The sequence below is a fragment of the Telmatherina bonti genome, assembly GCF_933228915.1.
Source record: "Telmatherina bonti genome assembly, chromosome: 8".
Lineage (NCBI taxonomy): Eukaryota > Metazoa > Chordata > Actinopteri > Atheriniformes > Telmatherinidae > Telmatherina > Telmatherina bonti.
In genome coordinates this window covers 16,165,561-16,183,913 of record NC_136626.1, presented here as the reverse complement: position 1 = coordinate 16,183,913, position 18,353 = coordinate 16,165,561, and the positions used below count along the sequence as shown (strand labels likewise).

General features: G+C 37.3%; 1 protein-coding gene across 1 annotated transcript in view; it reads left to right on the top strand.

The window, feature by feature from the left end:
• The window catches only part of LOC306759849 (glypican-5-like), a gene marked incomplete at both ends in the record, with an annotated part of 56,881 nt that extends 39,016 nt beyond the window's left edge, over nucleotides 1-17,865 (top strand). Inside the window, 2 exons of the mRNA XM_079245596.1 lie at nucleotides 16,914-17,008; nucleotides 17,770-17,865. Of these exons, the coding sequence (XP_079101722.1) occupies nucleotides 16,914-17,008; nucleotides 17,770-17,865 (191 nt within the window). The remainder of the gene's footprint in view (nucleotides 1-16,913; nucleotides 17,009-17,769) is intronic.
• Nucleotides 17,866-18,353: the final 488 nt, after the last annotated feature.

The window sequence follows — 18,353 nt, the reverse complement described above, 5'->3', positions numbered from 1 at the left end:
AAACTGCTATCAATGCAGGAATCTTGAATGGGGGGCAGGTCTGCATTCTTCCAGTTTCTTCCTGCTTGTCTGCATCTCTATACAGTACAATATGCAGTGAATCTCAGAAAGTGATGTAGGCCCAACTAAACCACATAACTCACACAGATAGGCAGGAATGAGCCATTCATGTTTTATTTACACACACAGTTTATGTCTATGCTGTGCTTGAAATGAGCGAGGCTGAGTTAATTTATGAATGAAATGCCAGGAGACGAATGAATGCCAATCAGTCCAGGGTCTTTCAAATGGACCTGGCATTTAAACGTTCTCCACCCAGCTTTGTCTGCAAATCTCTGAAACGTTGCGCTTATAATTTCACACGAGATGGAGCACAGAAACAAAGCACCGCTTGCATGAGAAAGTTTATGTTCTCCTGTTTGTGCGTGTTACCCCAACTTTATCTGTGAGATTTAATTTTTCCGCCAAACAGGACATCTAAGCCTGCGGAGCCTTTAGGTAAAATCCAATGTGTTTTTACAAATAATTTCAGTCTGACTGATTCAGATTCTGTTGTTTTCTGATTCATAATGTCTTCCTCACTATCAAGCTGTTTTTTTCCTTTACACATATGATTGTTTTTAAGCACTCTCACCATTCCTGCAAATACAGAAATGAGAAAAATGCTGTCATTAACTGTCATGACATGGCTTTTTACTAAATAATGAACAGGGACAAGACACATATGAGACAAGAGACGCATGTCAGACAGGAGCAGAAATGAAGCTCCAAAATGCCATGTCAGCTTATTTATGTGAAGCATTTAACAGTGAGAAGTTATTTCAGCCATACAGAGACAGGACACAGTCTATTATCATTTGATCTATGGAGCCACATCAAGGCAAGTTAATCTTTTCCCAGCGAGGGAGAATTATTTGGCCGAATCTCTTGGCAAACATTGTTCACAGATAAAAACAAAAGGAAAAAAGACAGGCAAGAGCGGTTAAAAGTGCTGGGCTTAGTGACTGTTAGAGGAATTTTACTGATATGTTCTGATTGTGAAATCCATCAGAAAATCTGATACAGCACTTTACACTTAAAAAACACATTTACAACATAGTTATGAAGTGAAGTGCATTTTATCCATTTTCGGTCCTATTAAAACAAAACAAAGACTTGTGCCTCCAGAAAGTATAATCATAGATAGTCTAATGCTAATTAAGGTTAATGTGGCTATGAAGTTCGTACCAGCTGTCAGATAGACTTTCATTCATTAGTTTAAAGTATTTACTACAACATTTTCCTTATGTAGTGGAGTGTTTTTGTCCATTCAGTATTCTTCTTTCTCTGCCTCATTTCTTCTGGAAATAACCAAGATTAAACCGATTGATTTTCTTTCCTCAAACGATGCAACCTGCTCTTTAAGTTTCCTGCAATCTCTCCATCTCCCCAGACACACCCCAGTCCTATAACATCAATAATGTAAATGTAACCATTTCTTCATCTCCTCTAAATTTCTCCTCTCTGTAACAAATGAAAGGCTGTGTCAGTCTAATTACTGAATTATGATCTGATGAGTGGTTGATACGGAGAGGAGCTTTCTAAGACCTGCAGGTACCTATGAGTCACTAATGGCTGCCTGGAAAGCACCAAACCTTTTTCCCCGAACAGACCACAAGCTGGTTTCTCTCCCACTACACACTTTGTAATATATTCAGGAATTCTTTGTATCTTCACCAAGTACAAGAGGTGTTTTTGAGAGTCTATGTAAGAGAATGTGTGAATACATACTCACAAGGGGCACTCAATATCTGTAACCATGGTTACCAGGTGGTCTGTCTTCCCATGGGTCTCTGTTTGATGGCAATGAGGAATAAGGAGGAGAGAAAAGAAGAGAGAGAGAGAGAGAGGAGAAGGAAAAGGCATGGCACCGTTTTTGACCAAGTACCATAATATGCATTGCGTTATTTTTCTTCTTTGTGTCAGTGATTTTCAGCCCTTTTCTTATCGTTATACTGGTAGTATCTGATTCTTACAATCAGCCTACAATAAATGAAAGCCACACAAGATGATATTTTACACTGCAGAGCCATTTTGCCTCTATTGTCCTCTTCCATGCATCTTCATTCCATCATTCCTGCAATGCTCTGCTGGTCTTACCCCCACTTCCCTGGGGCCAGATCCACAAAGCCTTAAGTAGCTATTTCATCTTAGAGGAAAAGGCCAGCGTTTTCCCTTCCTCAAATGTGTTGCCCCCTCCGCTTGAGGACAGAGTAATCTACATTCATAAGTATCCAGTGCTGTCATAGGAGAGCCAGAAAGAACAATAAAAATTCTGGTGAGGCTTGTAACCTTCAGTGGATACCATAAAATTTCCCAGAGCAAGCCGCTGGATTGGAGTGATCAGTGCTATAAAGTGAAACTGCTTTCTTAGTGCATGCACAGGAGAACGTCGTAGTAAAACATGATATGAATGCAAAGACTCTCCTGCTGATGCAGCAGCTTTATCTTGGAAATCCAGACTGAAGCATTTCTTTCATCTTCATTTCAGCACACAGTCAATGGACTGTTTTAGCAGCAGATTGTGTTCACACAACTAGTGATAGATATGGTAGTAGAACTGTCTATCTTTTGTAGATAGAGTGATAGAGTGATGTAGAACAGAACCAATGGAAAACTAGTTTAATAAGTGTATCCGAAGTCAAATGTCTACACTACTCAGAAGATTCAGTGAGGTGCACCACTGGGACACTTCATTAGAGCACATTTCATTTTATTTAAGCCCAGCCCACGTCTATTTTGCTGCTGTAAATATTTCCTTATTAAACTGCTGAAAAAAGTCTCCATTTTTACTGCTACTTATTCATTTCACTGAGCTGCTTTTTTTAAAAAAAAACAACAATACAGCTCAGAGACATAAGTTGGTTGCAAAGATTTGCATATGCAGTCATGACTGAGCTTAAACCCTGCAGCTTAGAGAAAGCAGGAAGGACCACAGACGGACTAGCACGTCAGTTTTAGCATTTCCACAGGATTTAAATGTTCAAAGGATCATCAGATCCTTACCGTTTACCCTTTACAAGCTACAGTTTTGCTATGTATGCCCTTCTTTGTCTGAAAATTGGTGATAATGCAATGTTTGATGTAAGTAACATATTTACCCTTCTTTTGAAATATTGATACTAAATATGTGACAGTAAAATTAGCAGTTACTGCCACGGCCTTTAATTTCTACCTTGAAGCCTATGATGAACTCAAAATAAGCATTTAGGATGACTACTGTGCCACAGATAAACTCTGGCCCTGCAAAGAGTTGGTGCTGCCATAACACCAACACTCTGCATTAAACAAAACATTTGTGGTAAATACCAGAGGAATAAAAAGGTTTCAAGTTTGGTTTTGGACATGAATCAATGAGAACTTTAGTAGGGAAAAAAAAGTCTAAGACAAGTCAAGGCAAGTTTATTTGTATCATGTACAAGACTATTCAAAGTCATGATTTTACAGACTTTGTTTGTTTGTACAGCTCATAGTTAGTTTGATGTTTTGCTTCCCTCCCTTTATGCTCAGCTTTCCCGCGTTCTCTTTTTAGGTTTGTGACCATATTGGTGTTTGCCTCCATTTGTTAAAGGTGGTCTTGGTTCTCATCGGTGCAACAGCATCCATTGGATTCAAGACCTCCAAACTGAAATGATTCAAGAGTCTATCAACTGATTCTGCACATGTTGTTGGTTACATAGCGATGGCATTGATAATCTCTGCACTTGTTGTGTCATTAACATACCTTTTCCTAAAAGAGGAAGCAAGTTGTTTGGACATTCGGAGTGATAAGTAAAAAATATACAAAAAATGGTCGGACAAGGCAAAATCAGATGAAATATCAACACCCTTAGAAATAACCAGGTCCACAATAAGATCTGTAGGTCCATTCTTTACATTCATTCATTCATTCATTCATTTTCCTAACCGCTTAATCCAGTGAAGGGTTGCGGGGAAGCTGGAGCCTATCCCAGCAGTCTTTGGGTGAAAGGCCCGTTCTTTACATGTTGCCACAAAAACCCAACATGTCTCATTTAGAAAAATACTCTTTGGCATTACAATCCATCATATTATCTATGTGAATGTTAAATTCTCCAAATGTCATAAATGAATTTTTTTAATATTTTACTTTCTGCTTGCCAAGGTAGTTAGGGGCGTCTGTAGCTCAGGAGGAAGAGCAGTTGTCCTTCAACTGGTAAGTTGGGGGATCAATTCCAGGCTTCCCCTGAAATGCCAAAGTGTCCTAGGGCAAGACACTGCCCCCCAATGTGCCTATCGGGGTATGAGTGTGTTGAGTGAGTGTGTGTGTGAATGGGTGAATGTGACAAGTAGTGTAAAGCGCTTTGAGTGGTCTGTCTGACTAGAAAAGCACTATAGAAGTACAAGTCCATTTACCATTTAGTAGGAGACTCCAGCCCATGGCAAGTTTCAAGTGGGTATAGAGAATGGAGGGATAATGTATTCATAAGATCATTTAGAAGTTATGTACATTTTATTTCTTAAATTTTGTTATTAACTGCATTTCTTTTCTGCAGCGAATTTCTTGATTTTACTTATATTCTCGTTGTTCAGGCCTCACGGCTTGAGTTTTATGACTTTAACTGGAACAAGCAAATTACTTATAAAAACACAGGGAGAAAATCAAGAGCATAAGAGTGGAAATAGGGGGTAACAGTGGGTGCAAAGAGAACGAGAATCAATCATAAATGACATGTTCACATGCTGCACATGTGTCTGTTCAGCATATGGCCGTGGTTACTAAGCAGCTGAGTTAAATGATAGATCTATAGAAGACGTGGCTCATTAAAGAATTATTCATTCACTTTCCGCTTCCTCTTCTTCATTCAGACAGCCTATTTGACTGTCTGTGTTGCTTAGCATGCCCAGAGAGATAAAAAGAGGCGAGCTTTACATAAGACGCTGCACATCATAGAATATTGCTACTGCATTCCTTCCTTGTCTATCAACCTGTCTCTTTGTCTTGTTTGTGCCTGCCTGTCTCTGTCTGACTCACTGTTTGTCTCCACACCTGAGTGAGTCTGCTCTCGCAGACCTGATTAGACATCATCTGTTTATTAGCTCTGCTCTCTGCTGGAAGCTGTTATTTCCTCACTTGACCTTTTCAAAGAAGTGTGTTGCCCTTCCTTTGTCTAGCTGTGCCTCCCACAACACCTTCACTGGTGGGTGTTGATCTAGTGCCTTCAAAGAGTCACTCGCTTACATTCATCCTTTTATCTACCTCCAGTTACACACAGTCCCTTGTCACATTCAACCTCATGTCTTCCTATTTTTTTTTCTCCTCTTTTAATATTGTTTTCTCTGAGGCTTTATGATTCCACAGGAGGCTGTAATAAACTTCAGTGAGTGTGACCTTGGAAAGGCACCGTAAGCATCGACTGCTGCTGTGTATGTATACAATCTGCAACCAAGAATCAGATGTGACAGGGGAGCAAGAGTTAAAGGTAACCAGATTAAAGAAGAGGCCAAGACTAAATAGATATCTAACAAGTACAAAGGGCACGCTTACATTGCCGCTGTTTGGTCCGGTCCATTTCCAGTGATACAGGGAAAGTATTTGTTTGGTGCCGTATGAACACCAGCCACAGTCTGATGCTGACCATGATGAAGTTAGTTGAATATAATGTTGGAATAACAAAAACCTAACATTTTTCAAATTGTCATTGTTTTTACATCAGTGTGTGAAACAACTAACTGATCATCACCCAGTAGCGTGCAAAATCATCATCAGAGGGAAAGCTAAGTGGTATTTTTCTGTTATCAGTCTCTCACATCATTATGGAGGTGTTTTGGCCCTGGATTCTTGACAATGTTGCCACAGTTCATTGACATTTGTAGGATTTTGTTTTACTCACAACTCCATGCTTTAATCCTTCTTTAAACTTTTAAATTTTTGTTAAAGTTATCAAAGTGCTGTGGTTATGTAACTCAACTCCCATCAACATTAAAACCAACAACTCCTCTTGTCAGGTTCTGTAGTAACCCAAGTCTTAGTGCAGTATTATTCTATATGGGCATAGTATAAAAGTCTATGTCTGTAAATTATGAAGATTCTTAAACAAACCCACAAAGTGTTAAAAAGAAACATGGATTCCACATCAAGCAATGACAATATTGTGCTGATGCTGGCAAAAGAAAAAAAAAAACCGCACTGTGTACATGCGATTCTAGAAAAGAGAGGAGAACTTGCGAAATGTAATTGTTTAGTTGAGAGCTGTACTACGGCCGCTTCAGTACCGGCTTGGGATCCATGGAACATTTTGAGGATCTGCTACAGCAGTTGTCTCCTGGCTTGAAGAAGCTGTAAAGACGCTTTACCGTAGTGATACAAAGCATGAAGGAAGTGGCAGCAACAAAGCCGCACTAGCCTAGCTCATGACTGGCTCTGGTGACACCCTTCTCTGATTTATCGATTGTCTATCTGTTTGATGTGAAAAATCAACTGCAGTTTGAAAAAAATAAGAATTTCAAAATCGCTGAATGGAATTTTGTCACTGATGCGATCGACATGACATTGATTTGATAGAAAATATTGCAACGTGAATTATTGGAATGAAACATTCAGAGCAGATGTACAAAGCCCTTAATTCTGTTGCCGCTGTTTCCTGTCATAAAGATTTTTGACGCTGATAAATACTTGTTGAAGATATAATCTGTAGGAAATATTACCCATGCTGTTTCTGCTATGTATATGTGTGTGTGTGTGTGCGTGCACACCAGTGCATGTGTGTAGTGGGGGCATGAATGAGCATTTGTGTGCTTTTCCTCCCTGGGGAACTGAGGCTGAAGTAATGAAATGCTCATTACTGATTCAGCTGGAAATGCTAGGGATCCATTTACACACCCACACGCACACATCCCCCCAACCCACACATACACACGCAAACTAGCTATACAGATGCTTTTCAAGGTCACCTTGCATCATTTGTTTGTGTTTGTGTGTGTATTAAAATCTGTTATATAGCAATACAGACAGAGTAGCATCAAGACTGGGTGTAATGAGATTTTTAAATGGACAGTTCTGCACAATACACTACAATCTGTTATCAGACATGATCATTAATACAAACACTGTCTTTCACACTCTTTGCCCCTCTCACACATACATCAAACACAGGCAGTCAGATGAAAAAAATCAGCTCATGTCATCTCATTTCAGGTTATCAGGATCCAATCAGGACTAAAACAAAACCATCCAATCCTTTTTGGGTCACTAAATGTGATAAGTAGAGCCTGAAGATTCAAAACCACACATTAAATGCTACACTTGAATAAATAACAAGTCAAAATGTGGAAAATGTGTCCAATGTAAAAGACCTGTTCCGTATCCATTTGTGCTTTAGAACTTTAACTCTATTTATAGTGTTTACATGTAACATGTAATTAGGGCTTTACCTTTGAAATTTCTAATATACAGTTAATAATATATATATATATATATATATATATATATATATATATATATATATATATATATATATATATATGTATATATATATATATATATATATATATATATATATATATATATATATATATATATATATATATATATATATACACAATATACGTGTGTGTGTGTGTGTGTGCATATACATGAATTAGGACTGTCAGTAAATTTAAATTTTTAACCATGTTTTTAATTGGATTGATGTGAATAAAATTTTTAATCATGTTTATTTGCATCAATGTCCTGACTCAGCTCATGTTTTTAAATATATATTTCTAATTGTACAAAAACAGAATATGTATCCTTTTTTTAGTATTCCTGTTAGCACTGCAGTTATAGAAAAAGGCCATTCAATTTCATGTTAAATTGATTAACTGACCATACATGACTTGACACCCACATACATACATACATACATACATACATACATACATACATACATACATACATACATACATAAAGATACTCTCTCTCATACCACTTCTGACAACCTCACCTTTGTAATAAACAAACATATAAGCAGGAGTAAATATCCCGCAACCTCCATTTCCAACTTCTCCAGTTTATCCAGATGAACTACTGATTGATTGCTGCTTGTAGAGTTATCAGGATGTCTCAACTGGATGCACTAAGCAGAACCTTTAGTAGCGCAAAGCAGAATTGTTGAGGAGCATGTAATAAAAAGAACCGATGAACGCTGTCAGTTCCCGCACAGCTCACGTGCACAGATTATTTAAAGAGAGCCAGTCCTAACGGAAGCTATCCATCACAGACTGTCTTTAGAAAAGGAGGGTGGCTCTCTAAATCAGATGTACAGCGCAGCAAGCGATATTTGAGACATTATGTAACTCAACTCACTTCGACAGTAGTTTAAAAAAAATGACTTGATCCTATCAAGAGAACCATCTTCCAGAGCGTTAAAGCTAAAAGTCCCATGTAAAAGACCCATAAAGACCCATTCTGTATCCATTCCTGCTTCAAAACTATAACCCTATTGCTAGTGTTAACATGCGATAAGGGCATTACTAATATACAGTGTGTGTGTACACACACACAAACACACACACATATATATATATATATATCCCAAGATCAGTGTCCAGTACACTAAGGGCAAAGAAGGGGGTTGGGGACTAGTGAACATCAAGGATACTATCCAAGATGAAACATCTAAGCTCCCCGAATATATCAGGAAAAGGGCACCAAGGGAGGAAGCACTTCATGAATGTCTCAGAGAATGGAATCTGGAGGAACATGAGATGGAAGAACCATCATGGAGGAAAAGCCCCTGCATGGGATGTACCACCGGCAGATCACCGAATTGGCCCATATAAACAGGTCCTATCAATAGTTGGAGAGGGCTGGACTGAAGGACAGCACAAAGGCACTAATCATGGCAGCACAAGAGCAGGCCCTGAGCACTAGAGCGATCAAGTTCCCAGATCTACCATACCAGGCAGGATATATATATATATATATATATATATATATATATATATATATATATATATATATATATATATATATATATATATATGTGTATATATATATATATTTTTTTTATATATACATATATATATATATATATATATATATATATATATATATATATATATATATATATATATATATATATGTGTATATATATATATATATATATATGTGTATATATATATATATATATATATATATATATATATATATATATATATATATATATATATGTATATATATATAAAAAAAAATATATATATATATATATATATATATATATATATATATATATATATATATATATATATATATATATATATATATATATATATATATAAAATCAATTGTGAGATATCAATCTGACAACTAGAGCAAGGTGCAGGCCTCAACCTGACTGAAAATGCTGCGGTGAGAGCTTAAAAAAATTCTTTCAAACAACTGCCTGCAACATTCAATGAGTTGAAGCAACGTTGTTTAGAAGAAGGTGCCAAAATGAGAGATGACTTAAAGACAATTTAGTTTTCCATATACTGATTCAGCCTTTTGGGGAATTTTTCTTGGTAAGATCATGTCATAGTGTGATGTGTCACGTGTTCTTGTTCATTTGAGATTTTACTTTCCCAACTGTCCTTTAAAGACATTTTTCTTTCAAACTTTGTCTTGACATGAAAAATCTTGGGACTGAAAGATTGTATACTTTCTTTTTCATGACTGTTCCTGCTCACCTTTGCTGTCAGTTAACTTTTCAACTCTCGTTCATTTGCCTGCATTTTTTGGACAGTGTCACTACCACTGCAAACACACACACTCGCACTAACTCAAGTTACCTTTTAGCACCAAGAAGAGACAGTTTCAAAGCCCTTCCTCTTTGTCTGACTGATATTATCATTACTTCTATACACATGTCAACATGATCAAAGCATAACTAACATGTTTCTGTGACACACGCTGTCTGCAGACATACATATGCAGCACATACAGAGCACTGTCTGCTGTTATTAGGAAGAAGCTGTGTTGTCAGTGGGGTTTTGTTTCAGATACAAACGTGTAAAGGATAATCAAACACGGTTATGCTGATGTTTTTGTATTGGTTTTTCTTGGATGGATGCTTAGAGATCAGACAAGAATGCTACAATCAGAAGATAATGAACTAAAAAAAAACCCTAAAGCAAATAAGGATTTTTGTTGGGTTTGAAGGAGACTGTTTAGTTGATTATCCTGTTATGAAAGTGTAATGTCACTACTATGTCTTCGCCAGACTTAATTGTAATCTTTTTAAGTGTTGTAAAGCGTCCAAACTTTCTAAAGATTATTTTTGTTTATTCTCTTTGGCCATTGACTGCTTTTTCATTCATTCATTTTTTATCAGATCATTTTCTCAGAAATTTGTCATTTTACATTTGAACAAACATACAGATTATCCAAACATAGAAAGCACAAAATTAAAGGAATAAGCCAATGTAAATTTAAGGATTTAATTTCTAGTAGTTTTTTTTCCCAAAAATGAATCACCAGTGATAACACAGTCTGTTTTACAAAGAGCTAATAGCTGACAGGCAGCGAAGCACAACTTGGCGTGGTGTACAGTGTGGTCCTTTAAAGATTTGAGAAAACTAAACAGGTTACAGAAAAAAGTAAAAGTGACACCATAAAGAATTATCTATAGGCCTTTATGCATCTTGTCCTTCTGTGGATCAATGTGCTGTTCATGAAAGTTTCCTCAGAAATAATCTCTGTGGAAGGATGATTTCAAAAGCAACTCTTAGTGAGAGGAATCAGGGAGATTAGGTTAAATATACATGTTTATGTAAGAAGCATACAGAAAATCAGTGATAAGACAAATCTTCCTCAGAGTTCATACTCTACCTCTATCATATTTGAAGCAATTGCACTAAATGTCTTAACATATGTATATATATATATATATATATATATATATATATATATATATATATATATATATATATATATATATATATATATATATATATATATATATATATAGATAGATAGATAGATAGATAGATAGATATATAGATATAGATATATATGTGTATATATATATATATATATATATATATATATAGATATAGATATATATGTGTATATATATATATATATATATATATATATATAGATATAGATATATATGTCTATTCCTTTGCATGTGTCTGCTTGAAAAAAAAAAGTATTTAGAGAGCAAAGTTTAGCAAAGCAGAAACAGCACATAGTGGAGCTATATGGTCTGTGCACAGCTTATGAGAAATATACACGCAGATGTGCTACAGAGACAGCAAAGTCTGCATCAAAACAACAACAAACAACAAAACACAGTGAGGTAAAGTAAATACCCATAGCTCTGGAAAAAAAGCCTCATCCATCAGGCTGACAGATGCTTTGCTGAGTTTGAAAGGCTGGTTGTCTGAATCAAATAAATTGCAACTGTCACTTGAACTCAACTAAGGTGCAAAATGCAGGTAAATTAGATTTGTTTCTCAAACTATAGTCCTGTTTAAAAAAAAAGAAATGGGATAAGGAATTAAGCTAGAATTTCCTGGTTACCCTATTTAACACATTTTGACACCAACCCTAATTCAGTTTCATAAAAGCAGTATTACATCAGTTAGCATGTAGAGTAATTCTGTGCTTACTCCAGACTACAGTAACAGCCAGGCTTTTTTGCTGGCCTGGACTGGTTTACAATGCTCTCGTCTCTGATGACTTGTTATACGTTTTCAAAATGATTTAATCCATATTTTCATCCAGTCTGAGATTCTTTGCTTTTCATTGAATACTGTAGCAATAAAATTATATAATACGCTCACAAATTACTATTAATTCCAGTCACAGTGATGGCAAAATATATAAGATTTCTAAACATATTGATGTTAGATGTGTAGATAGGTTTGTTTTTGTTAGTTAACTAAATTCAAAACACTCATTCATTCATTCATTCATTTTCTCAACAACTAAGGGTTGTGGAGAAGCTGGAGCCTATCCCAGCAATCATTGGGGGAGAGGCAGGGTACACCCTGGACAGCTCACCAGTCCATCACAGGGCCAACAGAGAGAGGGAAAAACAACCGTTCACACTCACTCCTCGGGACAATTTAGAGTAACCAGTTAACCTAACGTAAATGTCTTTGGATGGTGGGAGGAAGCCAGATTACGTGGAGAGAACCCACATATTCACGGGGAGAACATGCAAACGCCACACGGAAAGGCCACTGTTCAAAGCAAGGCTCGAACCACGGCCTTCCACCATTATTGTCTTACTTATTGTCGTACTGAGCACTTCATTCAGTTGCCAACTGACTCCATTAGAGCGCTGTAATGTCACGATTGATGATATCATCCGAGAGAAGAACCTCCTTCTTCACACAATCCCTCAGACTCACAGTGCTAACATAAACCAGAACTCAATCAAGCAATTTAACTTCAACATATCAGTGAGTTCTGTCTCTTAGCGAATACCTTTTGGATTTATAACTGCTAACGCAACACTACATGATCTGTAAGAACAGGAACTCCCATGAGTCTTTGCGGTTGGATTCACACAGGAAGCAATTAATTATCTGATGATAAAGCCTGTATTATTAGTTGTTGCTCACTTGGGGCGAAGTGAAATAATAGTCAAGTATTCCACTCATTGCTGCAGTTGTTCTGAGTTTGTCTTTATGCTTTTTGCCTTTTGCATGGCGTATGGTGAAAAATGAGTGTCTAAAATTATTTTGGCCTAATGCAGTGTCAACACAAACCCACTCCTGTAGAAATATGATATGAAAAAGGTAAGGTAATCTAGTTTTGCTTTTCTTTTGTTAATTGCTTGTTTCGATTTTGTGGAAACAAAATATTTTACATTGTGGGGAAAAAAATGTGTGAATTTGCTGTAATGCTGTATTATGAAGATCAGTGTGAAACAAATGTGTGTGTGTGTATTTGGAAAATACCAAGTTCTTTATTGCTAGTTTGTGTTCATGGGTTTCCAGCTGTGAATGATGACCGTGAGCTACCTGATTGCAACTCCTCGCCACCCTTGATGGACACATTTTTAGATTAGTGTTTTGTAAAAGCAGTTACAAAACGGCAGAATTGTGGTGAAACTGACATACTTATCTGCTTGGATAAGAGCATGATGGATCACTGTCCTGATGTTTTTACCAGCCCTTCACGTCAGTCCTCACAGAACACGGCGACCATTTATTTCAGTCCTTGTAAAGTGTCAGCTCAGCTCCTGCGGGGATGCAAACTGTGCATGAATGGAACTGTTTGCTTCATGTGCAAGGCTGAAATCTTTGTATTGTCTCTGATAGCCCTGACCTGGATGCCATGCTCTACCAATGCAATTCACTGACAGGGTCCTTCAAATGTCACTCCTGAATTCTTATTATCGCACACACTCTTACACACACCCTCACGCGTAACTCATTGCAGTAAAGGTTAAAGTGCCCCATGAATGGATCCAATGACATTGTTCATCACTCACCTTAAGTGTGTGTGTGTTTGGGTGTGCATGTGCCTATGACACATCTGCCATGCTGGGGATTGTTGCTAAGAGACAGACATCCCAAAAGCTCAAGAGGAGCTGAGTGACACACCTCAGATGACAAACATCTATGCACATAAACACACACAAAGGTACATACAAAGCAACTTGAATGACATTAAGAAAAAATTAATTTAATATATGAATTTTAGTGGAAGAACTTGAGTTTAGTAAACTTGTATGTTAATGATTCATTGGTACATCATCTGTTAAATTAATCCAGCTGCAGTAATCAGTTGCTGTTTTTGTACTGTAATTGTGGTGCTGCATATTTTAAACAAAGCCGTTTATATCATAGAACCAAAAGTAGCACACCAAAAATATACCTTGTAATGGTGTTCATTCCAATGTGATAATTTCATATTGAAGAGAAAGAAGTGCCAAAAACAATAAATAGTAAACATATTTATTTGGAAACCAGTTTCACTATTTTGTTTTTGTTATAAAGACCATCTTATCTCAGATAGTTACATTGTTTCTTATACAACTTCTTAATAGCAGCAAAACATAATGATAATGTGTCTTTTTGTAGCCCTTCTGAAGGAAACCCTCATGTTCAGACAAGTTAACATCGAGTAAAAATGTAAATGTAAAAACGGCAATGTAAAAACATGAAAAGACAAGAGTATATTTAAATGGACAATTGTCTTTCCATTTTTTTCTTTTCAACAAGCACATTGTGAGATCATACTAAGATCACACCAAAACTGAAAATAACTAAATCCACTTACAGTTCATTCATTTTCCGAACTGCTTATTCCATTCAGGGTTGCGGGGAAGCTGGAGCCTATCCCAGCTGGCTTTGGGCGACAGGCAGGGTACACCCTGGACAGCTTGCCAGTCCATCACAGGGCCACACAGAGAGACGAACAACCACACTCACGCTCACACTCACTCCTAGGGGCAATTTAGAGTGACCAATTAACCTATCATGCATGTCTTTGGATGGTGGGAGGAAGCCGGAGTACCTGGAGAGAACCCACGCATACACGGGGAGAACATGCAAACTCCACACAGAAAGGCCACTGACCAAACCAGCCAAGGATTGAACCAGCGACCTTCTTGCTGTGAGGCCACAGTGCTAACCACTGCGCCACCGTGCAGCCCCACTTACTGTTGTTTTTTTTTTTTTGTTTGTTTTTTTTTTGTTTTTTTAGAGAATTAATTAAAATATCACCCAGATCTGTTCTATAAAAATCCTCAAGCCAGATGTGACAATATCTTCACTTCTGGTTGGAACAGATGGATGCAAGCAGATCACACATATACACACACACACACACAAACACACAAAGAAACACAAATTTGCAAAGCTGTGAACCCAGTGTCGCCATATTTCTCCATGCTGCCATTTGTCAAGAGAGTGCACGATAAACTGGTAAACATGGTGCTTTGACTAAATCATCTAAAATAATCAGCACATGCAGTCAAAAACAAAAACATACCATGCATCTGGTGCGCAGAATTTTTTTCTTCAGTGGATTGTCACTGAAGAAAGTCCGCACTATAAATTTTTCAGGCTTTGTGTTGCATATTTATATCATTAAACTGCATTTTCCTGCTTTCTCTGTGTCTGTCATACGATGATGAGATATAATATTCGTGTTACTGAGTGAACATTTATAAACTCATCAAATTCCTCAGCGACTTAAAATGGTTCTTTGTCTATTGTACTGCAGGACAATGTGTATTGTAAGAGACAGAATCAGGTTTCAGCTCAAGCAGGTGTGTGCAGGTCTGTGTATGTGTGTTTCTGCTAGTATGTAAGAGCGAGAGCACACTGTGTGAGCGTTTTGGTGACAGCCCAGGTGAGTATGAGATTGTCTTGGGCTAATGTGTCTGTATGTGTGTGAGGGTGTGTGTGACTGAGTGCTTTTTTGCCAGCAGCACCTCCCACCTGTCTCTCCTGTCCTAATCCACTCATTTCCCCGAGTGTGTGCCATTTACTCCTGCCGACACACACATGCATTATGAAAGAAGAAAGCAGCTGGTTCATTCCAGCTGCATGCCAGTTAAATGAGGCAACATTTTCCACATCTGTGTGTGCTTGTGTTTGTTTATGTGTGCAAGGTAATAGTCTGCGCTCCGTGCAAAGTTGTGGGTGGGTGGGGTGAAATCCATAAATCTTTCAAGAATGAAGAGCAACAAAACAGCCATAAATAAAAGATTTTTGCACAGTAATTGCACAGTAATGAGAGTAAAAACAGAAACAGTTTTTCCTCCAAAAGATTTGTGGAATTTTTTAAATCTTTTTAAGCCATCTGTTATTGCTGGGAAACATCATCATGTCTTAAAATCCAATAGAGGTCTATCCTTTTCACTGCAGAGACACGACTGCAGATGAATCCTTTGTTGCCTTTTTTTTTTTTCCATCATTTTTACTGTTTTCAAGACAACTTGAGGCTGTGAGCTTTGGAGAAAAAGTCTTTAGAGTCAAACTTGGAAAATAAAACAAAATACTATAAGAATTTGGTTTTCCATGTCTATACTCTTGCCTTAAAAAGAACATTTAACATAAACACAGACAAAAAGCAATGAGGAAGTGGAAACGGCAAAAAATCAGGGGCTGCGTTTAGAAACTGGAACCACCAAGTAGATTGTCTCTCAGGTGAAGAGCTCAGTATTAAGTATTTAAAGGGGTGCTATTATGGTATTTTGAGTTTTCTACAGTGTTACAGTGTTGAATCCTCATCAGACATGTGAACGGCTCTGTTTTGTATCACCTAAACACATGTTTGAGTTTGAGTTCCAGCACTCTCTCCATTTGGTTTCCATGGCGACTAAAAACGCGTCGTTTTAGTCGCCATGGAAATCCTTGTGACGTCCCGGGGGATAAGGTTCGGTGATTGGTTACCTTCTACTGGTTAACAAGGGCATGTACAAATACATCAGGCGGGTGGAAAACGTGGGATAAAGTTATTTCCAACGATGGCTGGTGAGTTTACCAAAGAGAGACATCCTGCTACATTCGTTGCTGTGGGTTGCTGTTTTCCACTTCGTTTTCAGGGTCTGATTCAGGTTCCAACATGTAGGGCTGTATACTTTGTGTTGACATTGTAGTTTGTTTTATTATTGAGTTCATTTTAGCCTAATCCTTCTGTTTATGAGATGTTACAATGACGGCGAAAGCAGTTGCGGTGCACGCTCCCGAAGTAGTGCAGTGGCGGGGGGCGGGGCTTAATGCGGAAGAGTCTAAATCCACTTGTTTTGCCCACAGGCTGATCTGACAGCCTACGGAGAGGGTTGGTCTGAAGTAAATAAAGCGATTTGTGACAATAACTCAAACAATCCCAGCCCTTCTGGGCTCAGAAATAAAAATAAATTAGCCTGAAATGCACATAATAGTTACACTTTAATCTTTTATTATCATATTTTGCTTCTATTCAGGTGATGACACAGGCAGCGGTCAGAGTCCAGAAACAAAGGACATGACTCCTCCCCTTCATCACCCAGTCCCTCCTCATCAACGCACACCTTCACAGGTAGGAAAAAGCATGTGAACAAAAAGTAATAGTCTATTTCAAGTAATGTGATGATTGACATTACTGTTTTATTGAGTTTGTTAAAGTGCATTCTGAATGAGAAATGAAATTTTTTTTTACCAGTGATGCAAAAGGCCAGCAGATAGAGGAGGACTAAAAAGCAGTCCCATACAAAAATCTTGTGTGAACCACAATTTCCTTCTTATTACCTGTGTAGTTATCATTTCATAATGTTGTTAATCTTTAAATGCAGCTGTGTAAGGTCCAGATATTTTCCTCAGAGATGTGGATGAAGTATATTTCTGCAACCATAAGGTCTATCTGAGTACTTTTAGAGTCACAAAGGTGATATTTTAAGATGTAAAAATATCAGTAAATGTGTTGTTTAAGTTAGTACCATCAAGAAAATACCATTGAAAGTTGAGAGGGTAGACATTCGAATGAGACGTCACCGCCACAAAGGCCCAGCAATCCGCTCGAGGTTATCTAGAGTCACCAAAGCAGCCATAACGTAACCTTTGAGATATTCTTTAAATGGTTTTTATTATGGTTTTTTTTTTTGTGTGTGTGTATGTGTGTGTGTGTTTTGTTTTGTTTCTATTTTTTTTGTAATTGTATTTCATTCTAGTAATTGAAAATCACTGCAAGACGCCAACATTAATTGCACATGTATGCACCAACATGTATATAAGTATATTAATTACTGGTATAATATTTGTACAAAAGTATCATTTTATATCTCATTGTGTATCTTCTGTCAGGTTGCAGTTCACAACTCAGCCAACATGGTGACTTTTGAACCTCTGACCCTGGCAATTCTGCTGTTCCTTCTGCTGTCTCCATGGGAACTACGCTGACAATAAGGACACAGAACTGCAGATAGACAGAGAGGTTCTGAAAAGCTGAAAGACAGCCATGCGCTGTCCGTTGTGGGGTGACGTGGGTAATTGGAGGAAGCACAGCTCAGCTTTTCTCTTTGGTTTTTTTTTTTTGTTTGTTTTTTTGTTTTATTTTTGGTTGGTCAACCTGGTGGGACAAGCGCCTGATCTACCACAGCTACTATTGCACAGTATATATTTTCTTGTATTACATGTACTTACCTCTACAGTTGTTCTTTGTATTTAACTTTAATAGAATAGATTGCACAATACTACTGACGTTTTTGAATAGAGGTGTAAATACAAATATATATTATATATTTATATGACAAATTTCAGCAGATAACGATGGCTTGATGTGTACATAGACATTAATATAGAACAGGTTTGGTTTGCTTTCACTCCACAGCTAGACCTTAAAGTAAATATGACAGGACACTAAAGGTACACTTGCAGTGATTATTTTT